We start from the raw sequence: 27687 nt of genomic DNA, 5'->3' as shown, positions 1-27687 counted from the left end.
AATATAACATAATCAATATGAGATATACAAAACAAAATGAAAATTAAAAGAACAATATGGTATAAAACAAAATAAAAAAAAATTAATGATAAACACGTAATATATAACACATGAATTAATAGATTAAAAAAAACTAGAGATACATATGGAATCATTTAAGTTATATGTTATAGAGTGAATATTTTTAAATCGAATAATATACGAAGTGTTAAAGAATATTGGTTTAAAATTGACAACTTATATACAATAAGGGAGAATTCAAAAATATGCAAAGATAATAAAAGTATATAATAATTTTAAGAACATATCTGATTTCCAAATTATATATATGTAAATAAATTTAGAATAAAAGGAATATGCATACAAGATTAAATTAGTTTTATCATAAGTTATATAATAGACTTAGAAGCATACTTATATATACAAAGAAAACTATGGGTATAAAATACATGGGTTTAGTAATGTATATAGATTCAATATATGTACCAATGTTTACGTATACGTATAATAATAATTTAAATAATGTATAAAACATGTGATTTCCTTTTAATCAACAAATATATATATTAAAATATGTAAAAAAAAACAGTTATATGTATGAATAATATAGTGCTAATAATATACATAGAATAAAGTTAATTATATTTTAAGGTATATATATATATGTATAATAATGCATAAAACATTTATATAAAATAGTATACAAAATGTGAAATTACAATTTCTCAAACTACAATGAATAAATAAACGAATGATGCAAATGATACAATTAATACCAATAAATAAACACGAATAAAAAAAGCTGTAAAAATGAATCTAAATAAAACTTAATTGAAATCAAATTAAAATAAGAAGGATAATTTGCAAATAAAATAAATTGTTCGGATTAAAACAGGGACCCATGCGAATGCGAAAGTAACCAAGGAGGACCAAATGGGTAATAAACCCGTCCACCCAAAACGCACCGTTCGATTAAGGACCAAAATGAAACAATAATGAAATTTCAGGGGTGAAATTAAAAAGAAAAGAAAGGGAAATGGGACAACATTGAAACCGGCCTCAAAGCGGAGGGATTGAGGGCGAAAATAGACCCCCAGTCCAAAAACACGCGGATCCTAAGCGGGTTAAGGTCGGGTCCCGGGTCTGGGTTGCTAAACGACGCCGTTTTGAGACCACTGCAACGGCCCTAAACGACGCCGTTTTATGCGTTCTATAAAACCAAAATTTTTTGATGGAGCTCATTTCAGTTGTGATTTAAACAAAAAAAATGGAGCTTGGGTGTTTCTCTCTGGGCCTTTGTTTCCGGCGATCGAACCGCCATCTGTCTGTCGCCGATGACCACCTCGCACGGTGACCGAAGGTAAGAAACTAGTCCCCTTTAATCTCCTCACTTCCCTCATCCCAAATCCGAGTTTAGAACAACAAGAAAACTCCAGAAAATCGGAAAAAACCCAAAGGAACTTTTCGGTTCCGATTTCCCCGATTTGAAGAAGGTGAGAATAATCCCTTTTATTTTTTAAAATATGTATATATATATATATATGGGCACTATATCTGGAATAAACTTGCGAAAAGAAAGGAAAAGTCACCTTTTTTTAAAAATTTCTTTGCTTTTGATTGATATCTATATGTGTCCTCCCCAAAATACATTGTCTGTTTGAGGCTCTTTTATAGCCAAATACAATAACTTTAGTATACTATTTGCTACTGTTTTTGCTTTGCTTTCTTCTTTGGTTTCTTTTTTTATTTCTATTTTGCAGGCCTAGGGGGTCAACGGCGGTGGTAGAGGAGTTGGTGGTGTCAGAGGAGCGGTGGCAGAGGGTAGTTGAAGACCTAGGTGCGGCGCACCTAGGGTTAGGGAGATTAGGTTTTTTCTGAAAGTGTTTAACACTTTGGGCCATCGGACCTTCAATTTGTTTTTGAGCTGTAATTTTAATTGGTTTTTTTGTTTTCTTTTTTTTTGTCTGATTTGGGCTTGTTGGATTTGGGTGTGAATTGGATGTATTGAGCTTTTGAGGCTTGGGCAGAATCGAAATTGTACACTATATATTAGCATAAATGATGTATGATGTTTTGAATTATTTGTGTTTTTGAAATGAGGATTAAGTCAAAAGTACTGTAATCTAATAATTAAGTCTGGAAATGAATATTATGATGAAATGTTATGGTAAGCAAAGTATAATGGAATCGAGTGACAGATTAATAAATGTGCATTTGATAGAAGAATAGTAAAAAGGGGAAAGCTTATGAATAAAAATTGAAATAAATCAATAAAATAGTAACCCGTAGAAGTGATATTGTGATTTATGTTTAAAATGGTAGTAAGCTTAGATTTGATAAGTTGTTGTATAATGGGGTTATATGTAATCTGTAACCGAGTCGATTAGAATAAGCATTTTGCTTATTATATGCTTATGCGTTTATATTATGTTTTAATTGTTTATCATGTGATGCCAGTCTCGAATGGCTAATGAAATTACTTTTTTTATTTTAGATTTTTTTTGTTGTTTATTATCATAACATGTTTCGTAATGATCTTAAATGTGTTAAGAAAAATTATAAGTATCTTCGAACATAAAATATAACACCGCTTATTTAAAATCACAGACAATCTAAGTAAGAGGTTTTACAAATAACTTCAAGTCATAGGGTATCAATACCATCCTCAAACGTGCCAATACCCTAAGCCTAATTTCGAAGATTAGCACGTTTATATAGGCAAGCTGAGGTTTATAATTAGCATTTATAAATCTAATGTTTAATAGTAATTAGAATTGTTTTGATCGAATATAGGTATTGTATAGTCAATAGGATTACTAGAGATGCCTCTGAGCATCAATGATAGCATTGTTTGATTGATATCGTGGCCAATTCAAATTAGAGGTATTACAATCATATTTACATGCTTTTAGTTTATTGTGAATAACATTTAATGATTTAAATTAGTACTACAAACCTGTAAATGGCTTTTTAACTTAATCATTTGTAAGCCCATCAACCTTCATCAGCTCCCTAAATTGCTTAGGCATTGCAACTGAAAAACAAATTCCAATTCTATAAATAAATAAAAAAAGAAATTGAAATAAATTGCAATGGAAAAACAATTCGATATGTGAACCACCGAGTTGCTCAAAAGCTTGCAAGAAGTACCTATGCAACTCTGATGACCAGCACTACCTTCGCTTTTTTTGAGGCTGCCACTTCTCTCTCCTCTTTATTCGCATTTCTATTGTCGCCTGCTATGCCTTTGCTCTCAACTATGTTTTTCTTTATATGTAACCGGAATTAATTATGTACTGGATTATTCATTTAAATTTAAAAGTTTAATTAAAAAGTTAGTGAATTTGAATAAAATATAAATCTGAAAATTAAGTTATGATAAAAAATAAAATTTATTTTCTGAGTTGAACATCGGATGAGATTTTTTGGCTCGGCTCAAACCAAATAAGTTTTTTCACTATTATATTGTTAATATTTTATTGTTATTATTTGGATATTATATAACTTTCATTTTATTGTTAATTTTATTATTATTTTAGAGATATTTACTTGCTAAGTTGCAACTATTTTAGTATTATTTAAGTATAAAGATTTTTTTATTAATTTTTAATTTGTTAAAAAATATTTATTTTAATATATTATATTTTAAAGTCATTTCCATTTTTAACCACATCCTACAATTAAAGGAAAAAGACGTCTAGTTTATTAAATCTTTTCATTTTCTTTATTGTTCAGAGATTCAGAATGAAAAGTCAGAAACTAAAAAAAAAAAAAAATCTCTTTCGAGTGTGGATTCCACAGCTAAATTGACCTAAGCTAATTAGGTTTCTTTTTGTCATCAATAACATTTTCTTTGATTTATGAGATTCTTAATTATAGAGAAATTAGAGTTTTTTTAAAAATAATTTTCACATATATATTAAATTTTTTTATAATTAAATATTTTAAAATTTTAGAATTAGAGTTAAACTAAAAAAAAGTAAATGTTGAGAATTAAATTTTTTTTATTAGGACACATCAATGTACCATTAGGGATTTAAGTCTAAAAATTTATAATTTTTCTAACACGTGTGATGAAATTGAGAAAAAACATTTTAAGTGACCAAAATAGGAGCATCTTCAAACTTGAGTGACCAAAGTAGTAATTTTATGAAATTCTGTAGGCTTGGAAGTCAGATGGGCCAATTAAACCCAAACCAAGTTGGACCCAACTTTTAGGGAAACAGAAACATCTATTCGACCAGCAACTCCCAACTCCAGAATAAACATCCGCTCCGCCCCCCGCCAAAAGCAATGGGGGAGAAATATCTTTTATCTTGTTTTCTTCCGCATCACTCGGCTTGAACTTTGAGAAGGCAAGAGGGCATTGGCCTTGGCCATGGCCATGTCTTGCAATGGAGGACTTGTTGTAACCTTTGCCTCTCCTACTTCAAAGGTATGCATGAACACCTCTATCTCTTGCTCTTCTTCCCACATCTCAACTCCTTCACTAAATGAACACTCAAATGACAGCTCTAGTAATAACATCACATTTAGCTATAGCAGAGCCTCCCCATCTGAGAGATGGCCTCACCTTCAACTTCAACTAGCTGAAACTTACCCTTCAAGTCAAACCCATTTTTCACCTACCTCTCCTCAACTTACCCATGTTGTTAAGGAAGCTGAATTGTCTTTGGAGTCCTCAAAGTCTGAAACTTTGGAAGTGAACGATGAGACCCAGGAGAAGTTGGGGAGAGTAAGTAAGACTAGAGTTAAGAAAATGAGTAAACTGGCATTGAAAAGGGCCAAAGATTGGAGAGAAAGAGTAAAGTTTTTGACAGACAGGATTTTGGGGTTGGAACAAGACCAGTTTGTTGCTGATGTTTTGGATGATAGGAAAGTTCAGATGACACCAACCGATTTTTGCTTCCTAGTGAAATATGTTGGTCAGGAGAACTGGCAACGTGCCCTGGAAGTTTATGAGTGGTTAAATTTGAAGAACTGGTATTCCCCTAATGCCAGGATGCTTGCTACTATCTTGGCTGTGCTGGGGAAGGCCAATCAGGAGATTTTAGCTGTTGAAATCTTTACCAGGGCTGAGCCTGCTGTTGGAAATACCGTCCAGGTTTATAATGCCATGATGGGTGTTTATGCACGAAATGGAAGGTTTCAGAAAGTGCAGGAACTGCTTGATTTAATGCGTAAGAGAGGGTGTGAGCCTGACCTCGTGAGTTTCAATACTTTAATAAATGCCAGATTGAAAGCAGGAGCTATGGTGCCTGATTTAGCTATCAAGCTTTTGAATGAGGTCAGGAGGTCTGGTCTTAGGCCAGATATAATAACTTATAATACTCTTATTAGTGCTTGTTCTAGGGAATCAAACTTGGAGGAGACAATGAAGGTTTTTGACGATATGGACAGCCATAATTGTCAACCTGATTTATGGACTTACAATGCTATGATTTCGGTGTATGGGAGATGTGGGATGGCATATAAAGCTGAGCAGCTGTTTAGGGATTTAGAGTCTAAAGGGTTTTTCCCGGATGCAGTCACATATAATTCATTGTTATATGCTTTTGCAAGAGAAGGAAATGTGGACAAGGTAAAAGAGATTTGTGAAGAAATGATTGAAATGGGGTTCGGTAGAGATGAGATGACTTATAATACAATTATTCACATGTATGGGAAGCAGGGCCAGCATGAATTGGGATTGCAGCTTTACAAGGACATGAAATTGTCAGGGCGGAATCCAGATGTGGTAACATATACAGTCTTGATCGATTCCCTAGGGAAAGCAAATAAGATAAAGGAGGCTTCTAATTTGATGTCAGAGATGTTGGATGCAGGTGTTAAGCCTACTGTGCGGACTTGTAGTGCTTTGATTTGTGGGTATGCTAAGGCTGGAATGGCTGTGGAGGCTGAGGATACATTTAATTGCATGCGGAAATCTGGGATTAGACCTGATTTCCTGGCATACTCTGTCATGTTGGATATCCTTTTGAGATGTAATGAAATAACAAAAGCATGGGTGATGTACCAGGAAATGGTTCGTGATGGTTTCACACCAGATAATATACTTTATGAGGTGATGCTTCAGGCACTAACAAAGGAAAATAAAGTGGAAGAAATAAAAATGGTGGTTGGAGACATGAAAGAACTTTGTGGTATGAATCTTCAAACTATTTCCTCTTTCCTTGTCAAGGGTGAATGCTATGACCTGGCTGTACAGATGCTGAGATTAGGCATAAGTAATGGTGAAGCGCTAGATGATGAAAATTTGTTGTCTATTTTGAGTTCATACAGTTCATCTGGCAGGCACAAAGAAGCATGCGAAGTACTTGAGTTCTTGAAAGAACACACTGAAGGGCCCAGTAAACTGATAACTGAAGCTCTAGTTGTCGTACTTTGTGAGGCTTGCCAGTTAGATGCTGCCTTGAAGGAGTACAGTAATGCTAGAGAATCTGGTTCATTTAGCAGGAGTTCTACCATGTATGAGTCCCTTATTAGATGCTGTGAAGAAAATAAACTTCTAACTGAGGCTTCTCAGATTTTTACCGAAATGAGATTCTGTGGTGTTGAACCTCCTGAATGTATCATGAAATGTATGATTAGGGTCTATTGTAAAATGGGCTTCCCTGAGACGGCACATTGTTTGATTAATCAAGCTGAAGTGCAAGGTCTTCTGCTTGACAATTCTATTATTTATGTTGATGTTATTGAAGCATATGGAAAAGTGAAGCTGTGGCAAAAAGCTGAAAGTGTGGTGGGCAATGTTAGACAAAGATATATGAATGTGGATCGCAAAATCTGGAATGCCTTAATTCAGGCTTATGCTGCAAGCGGTTGCTATGAACGAGCTAGAGCTGTTTTTAATACAATGATGAGAGATGGTCCTTCGCCAACAGTAGATTCCATTAATGGTCTATTGGAAGCACTAGTTGTGGATGGAAGATTGTCTGAGATTTATGTGGTAATCGAGCAGTTGCAAGATATGGGTTTTAAAATAAGCAAGAGTTCTATTCTTCTGATGCTTGATGCATTTGCAGAAGCTGGAAACCTCTTTGAGGTGAAGAAGATATACAGTGGAATGAAAGCTGCAGGGTATTTTCCTACAATGCATCTTTACAGGATTATGATTAGACTGTTCTGCAAGGGGAAACGGGTGAGGGATGTTGAAGCAATGGTCTCTGAAATGGAAGAAGCAGGATTTAAGCCTGATCTTTCAATTTGGAATTCTATGCTAAAGTTATACTCAGGAATTGAGGATTACAAAAGGACAGCTCAGATATATCAACAGATTATAGAAGCCAGACTTGAACCAGATGAGGACACTTACAACACTTTGATAATAATGTACTGCAGAGATCGTAGACCTGAAGAGGGATTATCTCTGATGCATGAAATGAGGAAAGCGGGTTTAGAACCGAAATTAGACACCTTTAAAAGTCTGATTTCAGCATTTGGCAAGCAGGAACTGTTGGAACAAGCTGAGGAATTGTTCAACGATTTGCTTTCGAAAGGCTATAAATTGGACCGCTCTTTCTTTCATACAATGATGAAAATATATAGAAATTCTGGAAACCATTCCAAAGCTGAAAACCTATTAAGCATGATGAAAAAAGCTGGAGTGAAACCCACCATTGCTACAATGCACATGCTTATGGTTTCTTATGGAAGCTCTGGACAGCCACAGCAAGCAGAAAAAGTCCTCGCTAATTTGAAAGAAACAGGATTAAATCTGACTACACTACCATATAGTTCACTCATTAATGCTTATCTTCAGAATGGAGATTATAATGTTGGAATTCAAAAGCTTATGGAGATGAAGATGGAGGGCTTGGAAGTAGACCACAGAATTTGGACATGCTTTATCAGGGCTGCAAGTTTGTCCCAGTACACAAGTGAAGCCATTGTCCTCTTAAACGCACTTCGTAATGCTGGATTTGATCTTCCTATCAGGTATATGTTTTTCATTTTAGGAACAAGACAATGGTCTTGAAGATGGATTTTCTTTCCCTTTGTTTCATTCCTTACACTTACTGATTGTTATTGTTGGAATCTAGGCTTATGACAGAAAAATCTGAGTTACTATTTTCAGAGCTAGAAAGTTGTCTTGATAAGCTAGAACCTGTAGAGGACAGTGCAGCCTTTAACTTTGTCAATTCCTTGGTGGATCTATTATGGGCATTTGAGCATCGGGCCACTGCCTCCTGGGTTTTCCAATTGGCAGTCAAGAAGAACATTTATCGACATGATGTTTTCAGGTATATTCTGGCACTGATAGGTTAGTTTTCCATTGCCTTTTTACCAAACTCTTTTGAACCGTACTGTGACATCAATAAAGTTCTTGAAACTAGTCCAAGAAAAGCGGGTTTTCATGCATTTATAATATTGACCATATTTTAAATGTTACCAATGTGATTTACTTTTATTATATTTATCTAGTCTAAGTTTCTTGACTGAAGTGTACCTTGATGACTTCTGATTATGCCAGAAGTTTGATGGAGTATCAAGATTTTATTAGGTCTTCAAACGTAGTTTTAGTTTGTTTGCAGCTGTTGATTAGTCAAATGAAGTTTTTTTCTTGCTTAATTTGGAACTTAGTCCTTTAGGTATCAGGATATGCTTGCTGCTACAAGAAAATTTTGTTTGTAATTAAGCTGTTGGTGTCCTTCTCCTTTACAAGTTGAGTTGCCTGGGAAACCCTGGATGTGATGTGAATCATGTAATTTGTAGGCTTCTCGACGACTATATAGCATGATTGCTTCTCTGATTTCAGCACCCAAAGACCACTATAGAGCCTAGCCTTGGTTTCTGTCTTTACCGTTATAGATTGTGAGCATATTTCCGTGGAACTCAAAACCTCCAGTTTATCTTGATGTTAGCACTGGTCTGAAATAGCTTGCATCAATGCAGATCCAGTCATATGAAAGGACTGAAACTGCAAAGGAACTTTGACACAAATGTAGAGTTCTAGGATTTTGTAATACTTTAAAGAGGACTGTTTTATGCATATGCATAATCATAGATAGGAAGTTAATGCAAAATTAGACAATTATATTACATACCAAAATTGTTCCCTTAATCATTATAGCATTTCTTATTCAGGGTAGCTGATAAAGACTGGGGTGCTGATTTTAGAAAGTTATCTGCTGGTTCTGCTCTTGTTGCTCTCACTTTGTGGCTTGATCATATGCAGGTAAGTTCTCTTAACCTTTATTTTAGTTTCTTTTTGAACTTTCAAAAATTACTAGGGGCAACCTTACCAACATATAAGCCACACGTATCTATAAAATAGAAAATTATAATTTTTTTTAGATTTCTAAATTGAAAAAAAAAAGTTAAATGTTTTCCTTATATTTCTCAAATTTATTGCTTGAAATTAAAGACATCAAATTATTCTGAAAATTAGAATTAAAACTTTCATTTTTTTTATTTTATGTATTTTTTTTTTCTTTTTCTTCTCCTTTCCTTTCTTGCTCCTGATCCAAGATCTAAATGGCGTTACCCCAAATCCATCCTACCAGTTTCGACCTCATCAAAAATGGCATTAACCCCTGAATCCATTGTAGACACAGCCACCGGTTCTACCTGAAAATCCATCCTCCACCTCTATAACAATCCCTTTTATGGTTCCTAGTCTCCCCACCTTCCTCATCTCCTACTCATCCTCATCCATCAGCCATCATAATTTGACCATCTTGGATTTACCCACTTGTCCTCTCTATGCCTACTTGGAGATCTGCACTTCTTTCCTCTCACCTTCTCCATCAACACTCTAGGAAGTTAGATGTTCTGGTTGCTAGACTTGGTTTTTTTTCTTGAGCGCCAAGAAATCCATTAACTTGGTGCTCAATCTAAAGGCAACCATTAATGAGTTCGGTATGGTTCTGAGACAATTGCTTGAGATTCATGAGGACAAATCAGTTGATGTTCCTCAAACTGGTGCAGTGACAATTGGCTGGAGAATACACAAAAAAGTAAACTTTAACACAAAAGAAAATCTCACCTAATGTCTCTCCTATAAATAAAGATTTAACTAGCTGTACATAAACCTCTAGATCACGTTCCTCTAATTCAGTCTTTCATATCCCTTCGATTTAGTTGATCAAATCCTAAGATTCTTGGAATATGAATCCCAGATTTCCACAAGGTGAAAAGCTGGCTAGAATACCTTGACCTTATGCACATACTGCTATTTAGCAGCTGTGGTTTCAACATTCTTATTTCTTACAGACTACTATCTATGATTTGTCTTTGATCCTATGCTGATCCTTACAGTAGAACAGTTTCATAAAAGTCTGACCTTGACTAAACCATGTAGTCAAGAGGACACTTGTAGGTCAAAATCCAGCTACAATATCTTACTCCTATGCACAGTACCACTGTTTAGTAGCTGCAGTCTTTCTTACTGACTATGACTGATCCTTGATGCAGTGCTGATCTTTATGCTGGTAGCATCATAAAATGCGAGCCTTGATAGACTATGTTGCCAATAGAGCATTTGTAGGTCAAAAGTTGGCTAGAATACCTTGATCCTATTCATAGCACTACTGTTTAGTAGCTGCGGTTTTAACTTTCTTAGGGACTATATCTATGGCTTATTTTTTATCCAATGATGATCCCGTTATACATGGGTGAATTGATACACAGAATCAAAGTGGTTGTATTACATTGTATATTTTTATTTTCTTCATTTACTATATTGGATGTTTTCTTGAAGTTTAATGGCTAATATGACATTAACTTAAATAATGTGATATCCTTTAAACGATTGCTTCTACAACGGTGGCCTTGTTGATGCTAATGTAGCTGTTCTGAAGATAAATTTCTAGCTTACGGTTGACATAAAAAATATTCATTATTATTGCCCTTGTTATGTGCTTATCTTTATGGTGTCTGGACTTGCAAAATTTACTTAATGCTGAAATTCAAGGCTTTATGTACCTCATTGATTATTGAGTGGTGATTTTAAGTTTCCTTTTTACTTTGTATTTACACCAGTTTTTTTTTTGGTTAGTTTTCACTATTAAGCTCTGATACTAGTTAGATCTCTCTTTCAAGCTATTGTAATTTGGGTTTATACATACCGTATCAACTCTGATAAGACTAGTAAAGGTAGACGTACATGTATGACATGAGGAAGACTGGGCTTCATTTTTATAGGAACTGGAAGTTACTGTACAGCGGCAAGCAAGGTATGGTATGAAGATAAATTTGGTTTTATATGAGATCGAGAGTGATGAGAATTTTGAGAAAAATTAGACTTTTTAATTAAGTCCCGCATATTTTAAATCGGGGATAAGAAAATATGGAGTTTATTGAGTACCAGCTTGCCTGTGATTCCGAGTGGTACCCTGAACAGCAAACTAGTGAAGGTTGAAACTTGAGGGTTGCCTCCATTTTAGTTTACTGCAGAAAGATCGAGGACATTACAGAAGTTGATTTAGTTTAATACATTTTATTCTATTTCCTGTTCCCATCTTGGTTTTCAGTTATCATCATTGTATTTCTAACTTAGCAATGTTTTTCGTATGGAAGGATGCTTCATTACAAGGGTATCCGGAGTCTCCAAAATCAGTTGTTCTAATAACTGGGACATCAGAGTACAACATGGTTTCCCTCAACAGCACACTGAAGGCATGCCTTTGGGAGATGGGTTCTCCTTTTCTTCCTTGCAAAACACGCAGTGGTCTCCTTGTAGCAAAGGCTCACTCCCTTAGGATGTGGTTGAAGGACTCACCATTCTGCTTGGACCTTGAATTGAAGAATGCCCCATCTCTCCCGGAGCTGAGCTCAATGCAACTGATTGAAGGATGTTTCATTAGACGCGGTCTAGTACCTGCATTCAAGGACATAACTGAGAGACTTGGATTGGTGAGGCCAAAGAAATTTGCAAGACTGGCTTTGCTATCTGATGAGAAAAGAGAGAAAGCCATTGAAGCTGATATAGAGGGAGGTAAAGAAAAGTTAGAAAAGCTGAAGTTAAAAGTTGGAAGCAAAAGAACAAGGGTGGTGAAGAAACTCAGAAAGAGAAAATTTATAAGGAGACCTTTGTCAAATCCTAAATAAAAAAAATGGCATAACTTCACTAAATTTTTTTGGCAATTTTACCTCTATTTTGCTACTCTGGAGTTTTGATGCCAGCGTTGTAAATACTAATGCCCTCAAATATTTGTTCCTTGAGTTTTGACTGCATTGTAAATACTTATGCACTTAAATCTTTGTTCCTTAATAAGAAATTATCTAGTCACTGTTAGTAGACTTAAACAGAGTTAATTCCTGTTGAACTATACTAAAGATACTAGAGTTACAGTAAAGAGAACGATAGGGAAATTCAAGATTGATTATTCATAGCACTAATACATGCATTTATAGAGTGGCTGTACAGTTTTAACAAACTAACTGCTACTAACAACTAACTAACTTTCTTTCAACTACTCTAACATTCTCCTGGTTCTTTTCTCTTCTGAAGATCATTGCTATCAATAGTATTGATTGGAGTGACTTGCAACGCATGTCGAAACTCAGCAAACTGTTTAGGCGGGATAGGCTTTGTCAGGACATCAGCAACTTGATTGGTTGATGGAACATAGTTTACTTGAAGAGTTCCATCAAGAACTTTCTCTCGAACGAAATGATGGTCAATTTCAACATGCTTGACTCTTGCATGATGAGTCGGATTTGCAGACATGGATACAGTAGAAGTGTTATCACACCAGATCACTGGTGTCTGTTCTAAGTCAACTCCAATTTCTTTCAGAAGCTGGTTAACCCATAGCACTTCAGACACACAGTTGGCGAGACTGCGATATTCTGCTTCTTAGGATGATCTGGACACCACAGCTTGCTTCTTGGAGCACCAGGCTATTAGATTCTCCCCAAGGTAAAGAACATATCCTGTAGTGGACCTTCTGTCTTCAACCGAGGATGCCCAGTCTGCATCTAAGTAACCAACAAGCTTGCATTGCCCTTGAGAGTAACGCAATCCATACTCTAATGTTCCAATTAAGTAGCGCAAGACGCGTTTAACTGCTCTCCAATGATTATCACTAGGAGAGTTCATATACTGACTTAGCTTATTCACACAAAACGACAAATCTGGCCTTGTAATACACAAATATTGCAGCATTCCCACAGTACTTCCATAGAGATGACCATCTGGAAAAGCCTGACTCTCATCAGAGGCCACTAGTTTAGGCATGCACACCATGGGTGTTGGTGTTGCAGCAGCACCTATCATACCTGCTTTAGTTAAAATCTCCTGAACATATTTTCTTTGACTGAGATACAGCCCTTGAGACGTAGTGTGAACTTCTATGCCGAGAAAGAAATTGAGCCTACCCATATCTTTAAGTGAAAACTTGCTATGAAGCTGCCTTACCACATTATCTATAGCTACATCGGAGCTCCCAGTGATGACTATATCATCCACATAAGCCATAAGCAACAGTTGACTATCAGAAGAAGTACGTATGAAGAGTGAGGGATCAGCTTTTGAAGCATGAAACCCGAGCATGTCAGTCAAATACTGCTTGAGTGTATAGAACCATGCACGAGGGGCTTGACGCAGTCCATACAGCGCTTTGTTTAGACGACAGACCAACTTCTGGCCAGCTGAATCAAACACCTCAAACCCAAGAGGTTGATCCATGAAAATTTCCTCAGTCAGCTCCCCATTCAGAAACGCGTTATTAACGTCGACCTGTCTCAATTGCCATTTCTTCATTACTGCAACAGCAAGAACAGATCTAATGGTAACAGCTCGAACCACCGGACTGAACATATCTCGAAAATCAATACCTGCATGCTGTGAGAATCCCTTGGCAACCAGTCAGGCTTTGTAGCGATCAAGAGTACCATTTTCTTTCTTTTTTACTTTAAATAACCATTTACAGCCAATGGTTCGACGATGTGAAGGAAGGGAACACAAAGTCCAAGTATTATTGCGCTCAAGTGCCTGAAGTTCAGTATGAACAGCATCAACCCAACACTTATGCGCCATGGCTGCATGTATGTCAATAGAAATATCAGAACAAGGCACAGTGCTCAGATAGGCCTTTGGCTTAAATATACCTGCTTTGCTGCGAGCAGTCACTGCATGAGAGTTGTGAGAAACAACAGGTAGGGCACTAGCTGGTGGTTGAGTAAGAACTGGTGAGCTGGATGCATTGGTGGAGGGTTGTATAGGGACAGTAGAGCTAGAAAGAGGTAGGTGAGATATCTGACTATTAGAGTGATTGTGACTCAGTGTAGGGGAGTTGGGTAAGCTTGGGACAGGTAGATTGACACAGGGTGATTGACGTTGTGTAGAAGTGTCAAGTGACAAGACAAGTAATTTGGAGCTATATTGAGGGTATGGTGTGGATGAAGAATGATTAGTAGGGATACTTACAAAGGGAAACACAGACTCATGAAAGGTGACATGTCGAGATATATAAACACAGCCATTACTAGCTTGACTTCTATACCCTTTATGAAGAGGTGAGTAACCCAAGAAGGTACAAGGGGTAGAACAAAACAAAAGCTTATGACTGTTATAGGGCCTGAGATTTGGAAAGCAAAGGCAGCCAAATGTTCTAAGAAACGAGTAGTTGGGTTTGGTTTGAAACAGCTTCTCATATGGAGAGACAAAGGCTAAGGGAGCTGTAGGTAATCGGTTAAAAAGATAAACAGCACAACTGAAGGCATCATTCCAGTAGGTAATGGGCATGGACGCATGTGCCAGCATGGAAAGGCCTGTTTCAACGATCTGACGATGCTTACGTTCAACCAAGCCATTTTGAGCTGAGGTGTAGGGACATGTAAAGTGCTGTGTAATCCCATGCTGAGTAAGATACTATTTCAACACTTGAAACTCGCCCCCTCCATCCGTCTGCAAGGTTTAAAGAGACACCCCAAGCACTCTTTTAGCCTGTTTATGAAATTGAGAAAAAATAGTAAGAACCTCAGATTTCCTATGCAAAAAATAGACCTACGTGTACCGAGTGTAAGCATCTGTGAAGGCTACATAATACCGAAACCCATTTGAGGTTATCGGAGCTGGTCCCCAGACATCTGTTACTACCAGCTGTAGAGGGGCAGAATATGCAGATACGGAATTGGATAAGGGAAGCTTATGTTCCTTGCCAATGTGACACGCAACACATGCAAAATCTTCTTTATTGACATCAATTAGCATATTACAACTTTGTAAAGCTTTGAGCAGAACACTTTTACAAGGGTGTCCTAGCCTAGAGTGCCACACACTTAGAGGAACACGGGTACTAGCAGTAAAGCAATGAGCATTGGATGGAACTGGATCACGTTCTGTAGCAGCTTTCAAATGCAACTTGTAAAACCCATGATGCACCGAGCCATGAAGGAGCACCTCCTTGGTTTTCAAGTCCCGCACTTGACATTGTGTAGGCAGGAACTCAAACATGACTTGATTATCTCGTGTAAATTTAGACATAGAGAGCAGGTTTTTGGTTTTTCCAGGAGCAAATAATAGAGATTTCATATACAACAGCCGTGATCTAGTAAGCAGAGAGGATTGACCAGAACAGAGTACAGGTAGGGCATTACCATTACCAACATAGACCTTACCTGGTCCACTTTGAGAAGAACTTTCACCAAGATTAGAGGCCGAGTGAGTAAGATGATGAGTGGCCCTAGAGTCAGGATACCAAGTGTTGTCACTGACTGTTTCAGCTGTGACAAGATAAGCATTAGAAGGTGGGGCAATAGAAGGAGATGCATTAGCAGGTTGTAAAGGATTGCTCATAAACAGATTTCTCCAAGATGGTGGAGGTGCTGCTTGATAAGACTAGCCTGGTGAAGGTGGCCAAGGTGCAGGCATCATAGGCACAGAGAGCTGCATCCAGGGAGATGAACCAGGACCATAAACACACATATTGCGGTGGAGGCCTGTAGCCTGTGCTTTTGTATAAAGCATCAAACCGATGGTAACAACGGTCAACAAGGTGTCCTAGTTTTCCACACAACTGGCACTAAACACGACCACCAGAAGAACGACCACGCCCGCGACCTCGAGTAGTGGAAGGCCAATATGATGAAGGACGACTGTTGCTATCTGAGTCTGATGCTTGCTAAGAGACTAAATTGGCTAAGGCAGGAACCTCAGTCATTATAGCTTGCTATCGAGCTTCAGTATCTATTAACACGGTGGTGACATTCTGAACACTGTAGGGAAGTTGGCTAGCCAATATAATCGAGATGACAGACTCATACTCTGAGGGTAGCCCATTGAGGATTGCAGTGACATGTTCACGTTCACTGATAATCTCTCCACAGCTGGCAAGATTGTCACAATAGGACTTAATTTTCATCAAGAACTCTTTCATAGGAAGATCCCCCTTGCGTTGTGAGTGTAGCGCTCGACGATAAAACATCAGCCGAGATGTAGTTTTACTTCCATAGAGAGACACAATGGTATTCCAAATTTGAGCACCTGTATCCAAGCCAATAAGGTGAGGTAAAACAGATTGACTCACCAAGGACAAAAGCCAAGAAGCAACGCCATCTTGCTGTTCAAACTGAGTGAACTCAACATTGTCTTGAGACACACCATCCTCTCCTGAAACTGTTTGAGATGGTGGAACAGTGTTGAGATCAAGAAACCGTTGAAGCTTGTAAGTTTTAATATCCAAGAGAACCTACTGCTGCCATAAAAGATAGTTGGAATCATCAAGGAGAACACTGATTCGTTTGGTGGAGAAGAACCGACTGTCAACAATACCATCAGCAAGACCGGACGTTGTCATGGGATCAGCAAACTGAACTGCAGACGGACTCGACGAGAGACTCATGAATCTACCACCCCAGATGAACCTGAACTACTGATACCATGTTGAACTATACTAAAGATACTAGAGTTACAGTAAAGAGAACGATAGGGAAATTCAAGATTGATTATTCATAGCACTAATACATGCATTTATAGAGTGGCTGTACAGTTTTAACAAACTAACTGCTACTAACAACTAACTAACTTTCTTTCAACTACTCTAACAATTCCCACGTGACTTAACCAAGCCACTAATCTGTTGACTTTTATTTTTTCCTGATCAAACTAGATTACAAGCTATTTATGTTCGAGTTGATTTTTATAGGTAAAAGTCACATTGAGATATTTGCAAGAGTTGGGATTGCATTTTATCCCTTCTAAAAAAATGCACAAATTAATCTTTATAAATTGAATCAAAGAGTAAACTAATCTTTCTATTAAAAATTACATCTATTTTTATTGCTAAATTTGATCGTTGTATGTTAGAATAAGATAGACATGACATTCTATGTGTAACTGTTTAGTTATTTTATCAATTACATCAATTTTTAATAGTAGAAATAGATGAAATTTTAAACAAAAAATAACCAATTTATTTTTTGATCTAATATCTATGAACTAATTTAACCATTTTGAGTGAAAAAGTAAAAATACAATCTGACTCCTAGTACAAGAGCCTTCATGATATTTTTATCAACTTTTATGTGAAATAAAAAAGAAAATCAGTGGAAAACAGGTCATTAAGGATGATTATTCCACGAAAATCGCGTAAGTTTTTCTTTTTTTTTTTTTCTGTAGGATACAGAGTACAAAACTTTTGAAATCAGAGTATCCTACATTTATTCAAAGGATACTTGATAAAAAGAATGAAATTTTGATATGTATTTATGCAAGAGATAAGGGTGATGGATAAATTTTAAGAACGCAGAAGAGCAAAAATGGACAAAATGTAAATATAGTTTAAAGCAAGTTTAGAGGTCAAAATGTCTGTTCATTCTGCAGCCTTAAGCTGATCCTCACTGTGCATCTATTGCAATGTCAACCCCCAACCGTAGAAGATCTTGACGTAGTAAATCTGAGTTCTTGAATTGAAGACCAGTAATGCCAACTCCTACAGCAGCCTCAACGTTTTTTATCCTGCCAACATGTCAGTAAGCAAAAAGGCTACTTAGGTGTTAATGTACTAGTCTCCGAATGATATATATGCATGTGATGTTGGTGAACTGAGTTCTATGAAATTTGTTGGCTTAAAAGCATTAGAGAAATATAAAACTTTCCTTCAAAGAAAATCCTATGATTGGAGTGAAGATAATACAATGACTCCGGATCACACAGGCACTTCGGTCCAAAAGGATATTTAGAATTTAGGATTTCCAACTTCGGGGGCTGGAAATCAAACCTCGAGAAGCTAGAGTGAGACTATGATGTGAAATGGTTCTCTCTCTTAGGTTTGTTAGAGGCACGCTAGGCCTTCATACACATGAACCCCCAAAAACGTGGCACATAGAGATTAGGCCACAAACAGTTGTAAACGTCTTAAAAAATTGACATATACAGATATACATATACACATATAACTTTTTTAAAATTCACATGCATTGGACAAAAATGCTAGACAAGAATAATCGTGCACAGACATACCCATTAACAGAAAACTCCCACGCAACCCTATAGACACATGAGGCCATGTGGTCTTGAAACAACAAATGCATGTGTCATGCACAGGCATGAGATAGAGAATCCGTAACTGTTTACATAATTTTAATTAGAGAACATCATCTTGTTTTAACGCAAGGTGCAACATCTAATATGTTTTCAACCCCCCCCCCCTTCCCCCTGAATCCATTTTGTACCATCTACTTCTGCTTTTATATCCGATTACAAAAGCCTCCACAGCAGTAAAGTGGCAAGGATGGTACCTGTCATCAACGAATATACAGCTTGCTGGATCAACTTTAAGATGTTCCACAACAGCCAAATAGAAATCAGGATCAGGCTTCCTCTTTCCTGGATGTACAGTAGACAAAATCATTCACTAAGCAAAAAGAGCTACATGACAGTCAGAAGAAAACAGTTGACATTCTCTAGATGTACATATTTGCTCCAGAGCACAATTACTGACAATTGTACAGTGTTAAAACAACATTGAAATATTTAGGAAGACTGAAAAAATAAAAGGAAAATCTTGTGATGGAGACAAATAGATGTTTGCATCATTTCTCTTTGAATGATGAACAGAAGAAACATGACTGCTGACTTGCTTCTGCAAGCAGTAATAATGGACCAATAACGAGGAGTTAACCATTTAACAGTAAGTAAAAAAAAAAGGTGGTACTTTGGATAGACAATTATAGCACAAAAGAATGTTGCCGTTTCAGTTCAATGAAACGGAACAAAATTAAAATGTGGCCGTTTCAGTTGTAATAAAATAAATGGAAAGAGCAGCCCATATTAGCATAAGACAAACTAGAAGGTACTAAGGACCTTACCTTTTCGGTTAAAACAAAAACTAGCTGTAGACTCTTTTACTCAGACCATTCATGATGCATAACACATATAATGCTGATAAACTATTGTCCGGGAGTAAATCAGCAAGGTTAATGATTATGAAGTTCATCATTGGCTTAGGTATTCTATCATGACTTCAGAGAAAAGGAGATTAAAGAGTGAGGAACCTGGGTTTAGCCCTAATGGTTCACCCACCTTAGGAGATAGATTCGGGCAAGGCTGGTTTAATTCTTAGCACTTGCAAAATTCCCCTTTCCCAGCTCCCCTAGGGCTAGGGGTGAGCAAAAGTTGGTGCACACCTTCAGTTTTGTAAATAAATTAGTATGTCCAAGTCAGTTATGTGGTCGGTTAAAATATGTTAATTTGGTTGGTTTTTGGTTAATGAATTTCATAAACAAACCAACCGAATTAACCAATTGTAATATATTAATTAATTAATTAATTAATTTTAAATATATTTATAACCTATAAAAAATATATAATATAAAGTCAGTTGCCCGACCTGACTGACTGAAGCTACCTAAAAAACCAATTGCTCTCCCCCACCTAAGGCTATGGTCTCTTTTCTATGAAAAAAGAGTAACCGCTTAGAGCTATAATGTGACATATGAGGGAATGAATTTAGGAACTTGAAACTAATAAAAATAAATATAGAATTGAAATTCTTCATTTTGTTCTAAAAATTGGAGACATCCTTCTGTGCGGAAGAAATATTCTAATTGCAAAGAGACTGAGTCCTTGAACATACCATACATACACGAACAAAATGTCCAGGATAAATACTTTGAAATGTTTAACTTGTCCTCGATTATTCTGTACCTGAAGAAACATATACTCATTTACATATCTTCAATTTGTAAACTACTGAATCAGAAGGAATCAGGAGAGCTGTTCCGTCCTACCAGATTGGGTAATTTGTAAAAGCATGCATTTCATAATTGTTTTGCTTCAAGTCCTGAAGCAACTGTTCAACTCCATCTATGTAGGAATATCCTCTTCTCATACAATTCTTGAGGCCTGAAAAATAAGTGAAATTAACACCTAAACACAATTAGGAAGGCAAACATGGAGATGTTAGACAAAATTCATGGGCAAACACATTACAAAGGAAATACAAAGAAGATAGAATTTTTGAAATCTATTGGACTGCAATCATAGTTTCCTCTTGTATTAAGCAGAAATGCAAAATGTTTCTCTAAACCTGACTGGAAATGCACTTGTAATAGCTTACCTGATTCCACCTTCCATGTACAGTTCTCAAGGGTAAAACAAATCAAAGCACAATCCTGAGTTTTACAATTGATTAGTTCATTAAATTTTTAACTACAATAACAGTTATTCATTTTTACACTTTAAAAGATCATATTTCACTTGAAAATCAATATTCGCTTCTTTCATTTTCTTAATATTACTTAAAAATATGTAGGCAAACCATAGATCTATTAGATACATTTTTATTATTTCAAGAAATAGTTAATACTACATTCATTAAGATTAGAACAATATAAGTCCAAGAATTACTAGTTATTTACCACATCTGATACATTTCACACTAGTTTCTGCATCAATCTTTCAAGTAATTAGAGACTAGAAACTCAATCACCGGAACCAGTGTGCATATTTCTCTTTCCCTCCACCTCTCTCAAACTCACTTAGGAATGCATATTTCTCTGCTTTGGTACGATCCCATTATCATTATGCAACATATATATATAAACCTCACTACCAACTAAAATTGACAAGAGCACAGAACAACATATATATATCGACTCTCCTACACATTTTCTGCCAAAAAAAGGCATTTTTATGATATCAACAGTGTGCAAAGCAAAGTTATTTTAGTAACTTTACATGATATCATAGGTTTCTACATGTGTCTGTGGCTGGTTAAACTATTTGTTTCGAAGAAAAGTTATTTCCTTTTGCTTAGAGTTGAAACGCAAAAAATGGTAATTAATAAATGTATGTCCTAATTTCATCGTAGGAAATTTTGACTATGTTTCAGGACAGAGATGCCTATGAAAAACAAACATAGGCCAAAAATACAGCTGAATAAATGCAAATTATCAATTCTTTGTCTCAATCAATTGGGGCATGATCCAGAATTGAAAACCAATAAAGCACATATTTGAATCAACATGCAGCGGCATCTATGCCAACACTACATATCCACTCAACCATCTATTGAGATATGCACGCATTATATCAGCAAAGGCATTCATATTCAACGACCTAAACCCTTCTTTGAAGAGTTCATGACACAGGAGCTTTTATTTTTATTATAATATTTTATTATTTCAGTTTATTTCATAATATTTATTTTAAGTATTAGATATATTATAAATGGCTAGGGTTATTAGTTATCTTTACGGTTTGAAGCTAGGGTCATGAAAAAAACTTTATGTGCAAGTAAGCCTAGAAACTTGCAAGAAAGAAATCCTATATAAATAAGTTTTAGGCTTTACGGCCATAATTATTATTCTGATTATTTCCTTTGAATTAATAGAAAAATTAGAGGTTTTCTACAACTTAAGTTTTCTAGAGTTCCATCTTTCCTATTCATTTGTTCAGCTCTAATTCTTTTAATTGCTATTGTTTTCTCCCCTAAACCACATATATTCAGCATCAGAAACCCTGATGGTTTGCCTCTTTTATCCACAATTATAATATAAGGCCCCAGAATGGCCTAAGAACTATGATTGCTGTGCTTAGTTTTTAGCAAACACAACCCATTTCTTTTCTACCTTCTTTAATATCAAAATTCCCATACTTCTCTTAGGTTGATGTCATCAAGCCATTAACAGTGAAACCAGTTTCTTCAGGATTCTGAGAAGTGATTGAACATACTTCTTAAGTAGACTCTTATCTCCAAACCCCACATTGTCAATATGCGTGCATCCTTAAACCTTTTTCTTTACATTTAGCAATAAACGTTTCTATACCACGCAACGTAGGTTTCCTATATAGACACCATCAAAATTAGCATTGTGGAACTAAAAGATAATGGAAAAGGAATCTATGTGTCATATGCAACAAAAAGATTAAGAAAATGACTCAATGAAACAAATATCTCTCCCTAACAATGCAAAATATTTAATTTCTTTTTTATTTGAGAATTTATACTAAAATCAAGCATATTTTGCTTATATCTAATGAAAATGCTAATCAGCCTTGAAACAATGGATTGAAAGAATAACATCACGAAAACAAATGCAAAACCAACCTTGCAAATCAAAAGGTCTTCTGTCTTTAAAGAATTTTCCTTCTAGCTCCTCCTGAAAGGAAATAAGATAACTTTCTCACACTCCAGACCAGAAGGTAAACAGCAAGGCAATAAAATTGAGAGAAAAGCAAACGTCTTAAAGGTCATATAGCAATGAAGAGACCCATAAGTGAAAAGGAGCGAAAGAGAAAAAGGGGTTATTAAACATAGAAGAAAGGCATGGAATTATTTTACATGCTTTCAGTCACAAATTATATTGCTAAAAAATGTGGTAGAAAGTACAGTAATAAAGTATAAATTCAAAAGTTCCATTTATAAATGTGAAACTGAAACCGCAATGATATCCTTTAATAGTATGTTTCTGGTGGACTGGAAATTTACAAGTTCTAGTAGGTTTCTGTCAAAGAATCAACTATACAGGTCAATATAATAAAGGATCATGGTTATGGATAGGTTAACGTTGGCATAAAACTAATAAGGATACGGAAAAATAAAGAACATAAATAATAATAAATGAATGTACTGATAGTTAATCTAAAGGCAACAGATAAGTGGTGTGTTATGCTTTGGTTGTGTACACAAGCTTCACTAGCTGAAGCCTAGAGAAATATTGTTAAAAGACTAATGTTTTAGCTACTATATCCACTTATCAGAAAGCAAAGACGAAGGAAAGGGACTACAAAGGGCCATTTCATTTTGTGTTTAACAGGTAAATGATATTTTGCAGGAGATGTAAGAAGGCAACAATGATGGGAAGTAAGAAAAATCAAAACTAATGCAGTGTCACCAACTCGGGTTGTAAGTGGGTCAACATGCTGTGCAAGCTACTCAGGAAATAGTCAAGTTCTACTCCTCCTCTGCCAAGTCAGGTTCAGGCTCATACAGGGCTAATAAAGCATTTAAAAATGTATATTTTTAGTAAAATGCATATATTATCATCTATATACACTATAATATATATAATTTTATTATTTTTAGGGCCTATGTGTGTCTGAATAAATGTATGATATAGAACAAATAACATTACATATTCTTTAAGATATTTGATCCTAATTAAGTCAAGATCAAGTTTATAAAATGAAACTTATTCAAGCTCAGGGATGGTTTCAAGCCTCTCGTACACAAAACAGCTTGAGGTCAAGGCTGTTACTGTGGAACACTATTCAACTCGCCTTTATGTACAAAAATTCAAAGGAATAAAGATCCAACTTAGCTTTTATTACTTGAAATGGCAATCAATCCTAAAAAATTGACAAGTGAAACATGTTTCAAGAAATATTATAATTTGTTAGGTACCTCAATCAAACAGTTTAACAGATCTTACAACACTTACTCATAAGACTACTTTAGTCAATAAAATCTAGAGAACTATAACTTTCCCACATTATAAATCTAGGTGTACCTCATCAATCACCCCATTTTCGAACTCAAGCCATGCAGTTGGATGCTTGCATTCAATTAGTTCCTTCAAAGACATTCTGACCATCGAATTTAACTTTGATCACTTCAAAAACTATCGCCAGCAGTGGCAGTTATATTGGTTTGAAATAAAAACAAAAATGATAAAAACCCAACAAACACAATTCGAAACAAGAATTAAAAAAGAGAAAGAGGGGAGGGAGATGAAAAAACCAGTTACGCGAAGAAGGCAGGGACGTCATGGTAAAAAGGGTCACGAACAATGGTGTCCATGATGTCAAACAGCAAAATGGGAAGCTTCCTGGAGTTGAAGGAAGGTGATGTGTTGGTGGGATTGATTGCCATCCTGGTTCTGGGGACTGGAGAAAATAGTTTTGGATGAAAGCAGAGTGATGTGGCTGGTGGTGGTGGTGCTCTAACCAATTGAGCCATCCAAACGTACACTTGCAACCCAAGAGAATTTTTGATATTTTGATTTCCAGATTCCTCTTACCAGGAAATAAGGGTCAATGTTCGCTGCACAATTCTGGGTTTGCCTCTCTATGTTTGGGCTTACCATTTGTTTCATCCATCTTTGTGGGTACTTCTCAAAAAAATAAAATGCCTTGGCCCAATATTTATATGTATATATTTGTAATTATAAATTTATATTCTTAATAAAATTAAATATTGAATGTAATTATGCCTTTTGATAAAATTAATTTTTTTCAAAATTATTTATTTCTTAAATTCAATCTTATTAGTTATTACTATTGTAGAGATGTAAAATTTGTTTGGTTTCGGTTGCTAATTGAGGCGATCTATTGAAAACTTGAAAGCTAAAATTTGATTTTAAAATAAACTGGGAGTCGCCACCGATCCTTTTTCCTAGGTACGATCGGATACCTATTAGATTTATTTTTTTTTAACAAAAAGAAGGCTGAGTTTAGGGTCTAGGTTAAAAACCAGAGAAAAATTAGGGCTCGGGAGTCGGTTACGCGCGAGGAAGGTATTAGCACCCTCGCGACGCCCAGAAATTGGCATCTCATAAACACGTGTTGTCTTGATTTTTAAAAATACGAGTTCAATATTAAAATTTAGTCGTGATCCAATTAAAAGAAGACGAGAAATTTTAGTTCATTCCGGTTTTTGAGAAGGGTATATCGCTTTAACACGAGTCAATTGACGTTCACCCAACATAGCGATGAACTCGATGACTTAATGTTAAATCGGTATATTGCCTTGATTGTTGAAATTAATTAGAAGGACATGGATAAAATTCTTGAAGTAATGTAAAACAAAATTGAGATGAAATAAAAATAAATAAATGGAAAAATTAAAAATATGCTGAAATAAATAACATATAGGGCAATAATGCAAAAATATTGAAAATATATAATATATATAACACATAGATGATACATGCATATACATTAGAAATAACAACAATATAAAAATGGACTTACTAATATACTACATAGACATATACATTCATAGATATAAATAATAAGGATATTAGAAATACTAAGTATATAATGTTGGAATAACTACATAATACAAAAATTTGTAGAATGTAGTATTAAAATATGTGCACGATATATATACTTATTTAAAAATAATAATAAAACTGTTGATAATATTTCACAAATATATGTATATACTAAAAATATACATAACAATATATAAAGTATAATATATTAAAAAACGTATGTAAAACATATAAAATGAAAATACATATGTTAAATAATATTAAAATATTTACATAATGCATACATATAAGGAACAAACAGCTAATAATACATGGATATGTACATAGGCATATTAAATATATATACATATAATCGATATAGAAATATTAGAATAAAGCAATTAAAAAGTAATGCTATGCACAAATAGATATATACATATATAACAAAATATATACTATGGTTAATGATAATAACAATGACGATATAAAGATGTATACATACAACAACACATTCACTACATTAACAACCATAATAGTAATGGCATTAAAATACGAAGAACAACAATGTAACACAAAAATACTATATATATAAATCTATACACACAAATAAAAATATACACTATTGTAATAAAGATAATAATAATATATTATTAAAATATATAAAAGCAAGCATAACATTTAAATATTAAAATAAAGTAGCTAAAATACTAAACATAAATACATATATGTATATGCATATAATAAAAATATATAATAATATATAATAATAATAATAATAAAAGAAAATTTAAATAAGAATTAAAGATAAACGAAAAAAGGACCAAAATTGGATTAAAATCGAAGTTTTGGGGCTAAATCTAAAATAAAAATAAGCCACGGGGTCGTATTGCAACACGCGCGAAACATGGGGGACTGAATCAGTAATATTCCCATTCAATCAAAACGCAGCGCATCAACAAGGAGTAGATTGCAAGTCAGATTAAATTTTAGGGCCAGATTATAAACAAAAATAAACCCGATTTAAATACTGAAAATGCGGAAGGATCTAATGCGCAAATATACCATTGAATTAAAAAACACGCGGATCTGACCTGGTGCGGGTCGGGTCGACCCGCGTCCAAAACGGCGTCGTTTTTAGTCTAAACAAAGGGGGTCCAAAACGGTGCGTTTCAGACCCCTATATAAGTCAAAAAAAATTTAAAAAAAATTCATTTTGTACCGTGGAGAGAAAAAAAAAAGAGAGAAGGGGAGAGGGAAGAAAGAAGAGAGGGGAGAGGAGGGAGCTCCGGCTACGGGCCGGTCAACGGACGGCGATGGCCGGAAAAGGTAAAAATTTACTTTTTTTGTTTTTTTTTTATTTTTTTCGAATAAATGTGTATATATATGCTAGAAATGAGGAAGAAAAGAAGAAAAGAGAAAAAAAATGGATTTAAGAAGATAATAAAGAAAAAATAAGAAACAAAATCACCTTCCGATTTATGTTTTCGTTCCTTGTTTCCCTTTTTTGTATTTTCCTCTGCTTTTTGTATTCGATGTATGCTATTTGTTGTTTGAATCTATTGCTGATATTGTTATTACGAAGTGGTTAGATTTGCTTCTCTTTTTTCGAATCCCCCCTTTTACAAATGTTTATTTCTCGGCTTTATAGCCGACTACAAAACTAGGAAAATATTATTTATTTTTTGTCCTATTCTGTTTGGTCTGCTTCTGTCTTTGCAGGGTATGGAGGTGTCAGGGAAGTGGAGGAGAAGCATGCGGTGGCAGACGGTATGGGAGTGACCAAGGATGGTGCTAGTGTTAGAGGAAAGTGGGGCGTGGTAGCTAAGGGCAGAAGGGCGTGCGGCGCAAGTAGGGAGGCAAATAGAATTAGGGTTTCCTCTCTGCTGATTTGTTTTGGGCTGCTGGGCTAGGTTAATTTAGGGTATTGGGCTAGTAGTACTTGGGTTAGGCTAATTGGGCTGAAAATATTGTAAACAGGCTTGGGTTAGTAAGGGTTTGAAATGTATTTGGGTTTGGAAAAATTGGGTATGTACAACTATTAATATTTTAATATATTTTATATAATTTTTAAAAAAAAATTTAAGATAATAATTTGAATATCTTACTTTTTAACCAAGAAGAAAGAAGAATATCTAAGCCACTTACCTACTTATCTTATTCAACATTTTTTTGTTAAAAATTTTATATTAATTAAAAAGTTAATAAAATTATCAAACACGTTTTAAAAAAAATTAAATTAGCGGATCCTAATGCTAAATGTGTGGAAACCCTGATATTGACCAATTGTGTCAACCTCGAACCTTGATCGACATGCATAAGCTA

The 27687-nt window shown here is 35.2% G+C and overlaps 2 protein-coding genes across 2 annotated transcripts; one reads left to right on the top strand and one right to left on the bottom strand.

Moving 5' to 3' along the window:
- Positions 1-4253: 4253 nt before the first annotated feature.
- On the top strand, positions 4254-12243 carry LOC107924827 (pentatricopeptide repeat-containing protein At3g18110, chloroplastic). The gene is made up of 4 exons (XM_016855438.2): positions 4254-7938; positions 8043-8243; positions 9088-9178; positions 11521-12243. Exons 1-4 carry the CDS (start codon positions 4379-4381, stop codon positions 12049-12051), a joined length of 4383 nt encoding a protein of 1460 aa, XP_016710927.2. The 5' UTR covers positions 4254-4378; the 3' UTR covers positions 12052-12243.
- A 64-nt stretch (positions 12244-12307) lies between these two features.
- On the bottom strand, positions 12308-24451 carry LOC107924837 (flavin mononucleotide hydrolase 1, chloroplatic). The gene is made up of 7 exons (XM_016855445.2): positions 24139-24451; positions 23902-23977; positions 22500-22551; positions 20179-20293; positions 20025-20095; positions 18688-18775; positions 12308-17905 (listed from the first exon to the last, which is right to left on the bottom strand). The coding sequence occupies exons 1-7, from the start codon at positions 24348-24350 to the stop codon at positions 17785-17787; spliced, it is 735 nt and encodes a 244-aa protein (XP_016710934.2). The 5' UTR covers positions 24351-24451; the 3' UTR covers positions 12308-17784.
- Between the last annotated feature and the right edge of the window lie 3236 nt (positions 24452-27687).

The sequence above is a fragment of the Gossypium hirsutum genome, chromosome A02 (assembly GCF_007990345.1).
Source record: "Gossypium hirsutum isolate 1008001.06 chromosome A02, Gossypium_hirsutum_v2.1, whole genome shotgun sequence".
NCBI classification, from domain to species: Eukaryota; Viridiplantae; Streptophyta; class Magnoliopsida; order Malvales; family Malvaceae; genus Gossypium; species Gossypium hirsutum.
Note: the sequence above shows the minus strand (reverse complement) of the source record. Positions and strands in the feature narration are given on the sequence as shown.

Excerpts from the sequence above, each read along its gene's own strand:
- LOC107924827 (XM_016855438.2), top strand. The coding sequence starts at position 4,379 with ATGGCCATGTCTTGCAATGGAGGACTTGTTGTAACCTTTGCCTCTCCT. Across the intron at positions 7,939-8,042 it reads GGATTTGATCTTCCTATCAG|GCTTATGACAGAAAAATCTG; the intron begins GTATATGTTTTT and ends GTTGGAATCTAG. Across the intron at positions 8,244-9,087 it reads TATCGACATGATGTTTTCAG|GGTAGCTGATAAAGACTGGG; the intron begins GTATATTCTGGC and ends TTTCTTATTCAG.
- LOC107924837 (XM_016855445.2), bottom strand. The coding sequence starts at position 24,350 with ATGGCTCAATTGGTTAGAGCACCACCACCACCAGCCACATCACTCTGC. Across the intron at positions 23,978-24,138 it reads GACGTCCCTGCCTTCTTCGC|AATGTCTTTGAAGGAACTAA; the intron begins GTAACTGGTTTT and ends TTCGATGGTCAG. Across the intron at positions 17,906-18,687 it reads TGTATATTCGTTGATGACAG|GATAAAAAACGTTGAGGCTG; the intron begins GTACCATCCTTG and ends ACATGTTGGCAG.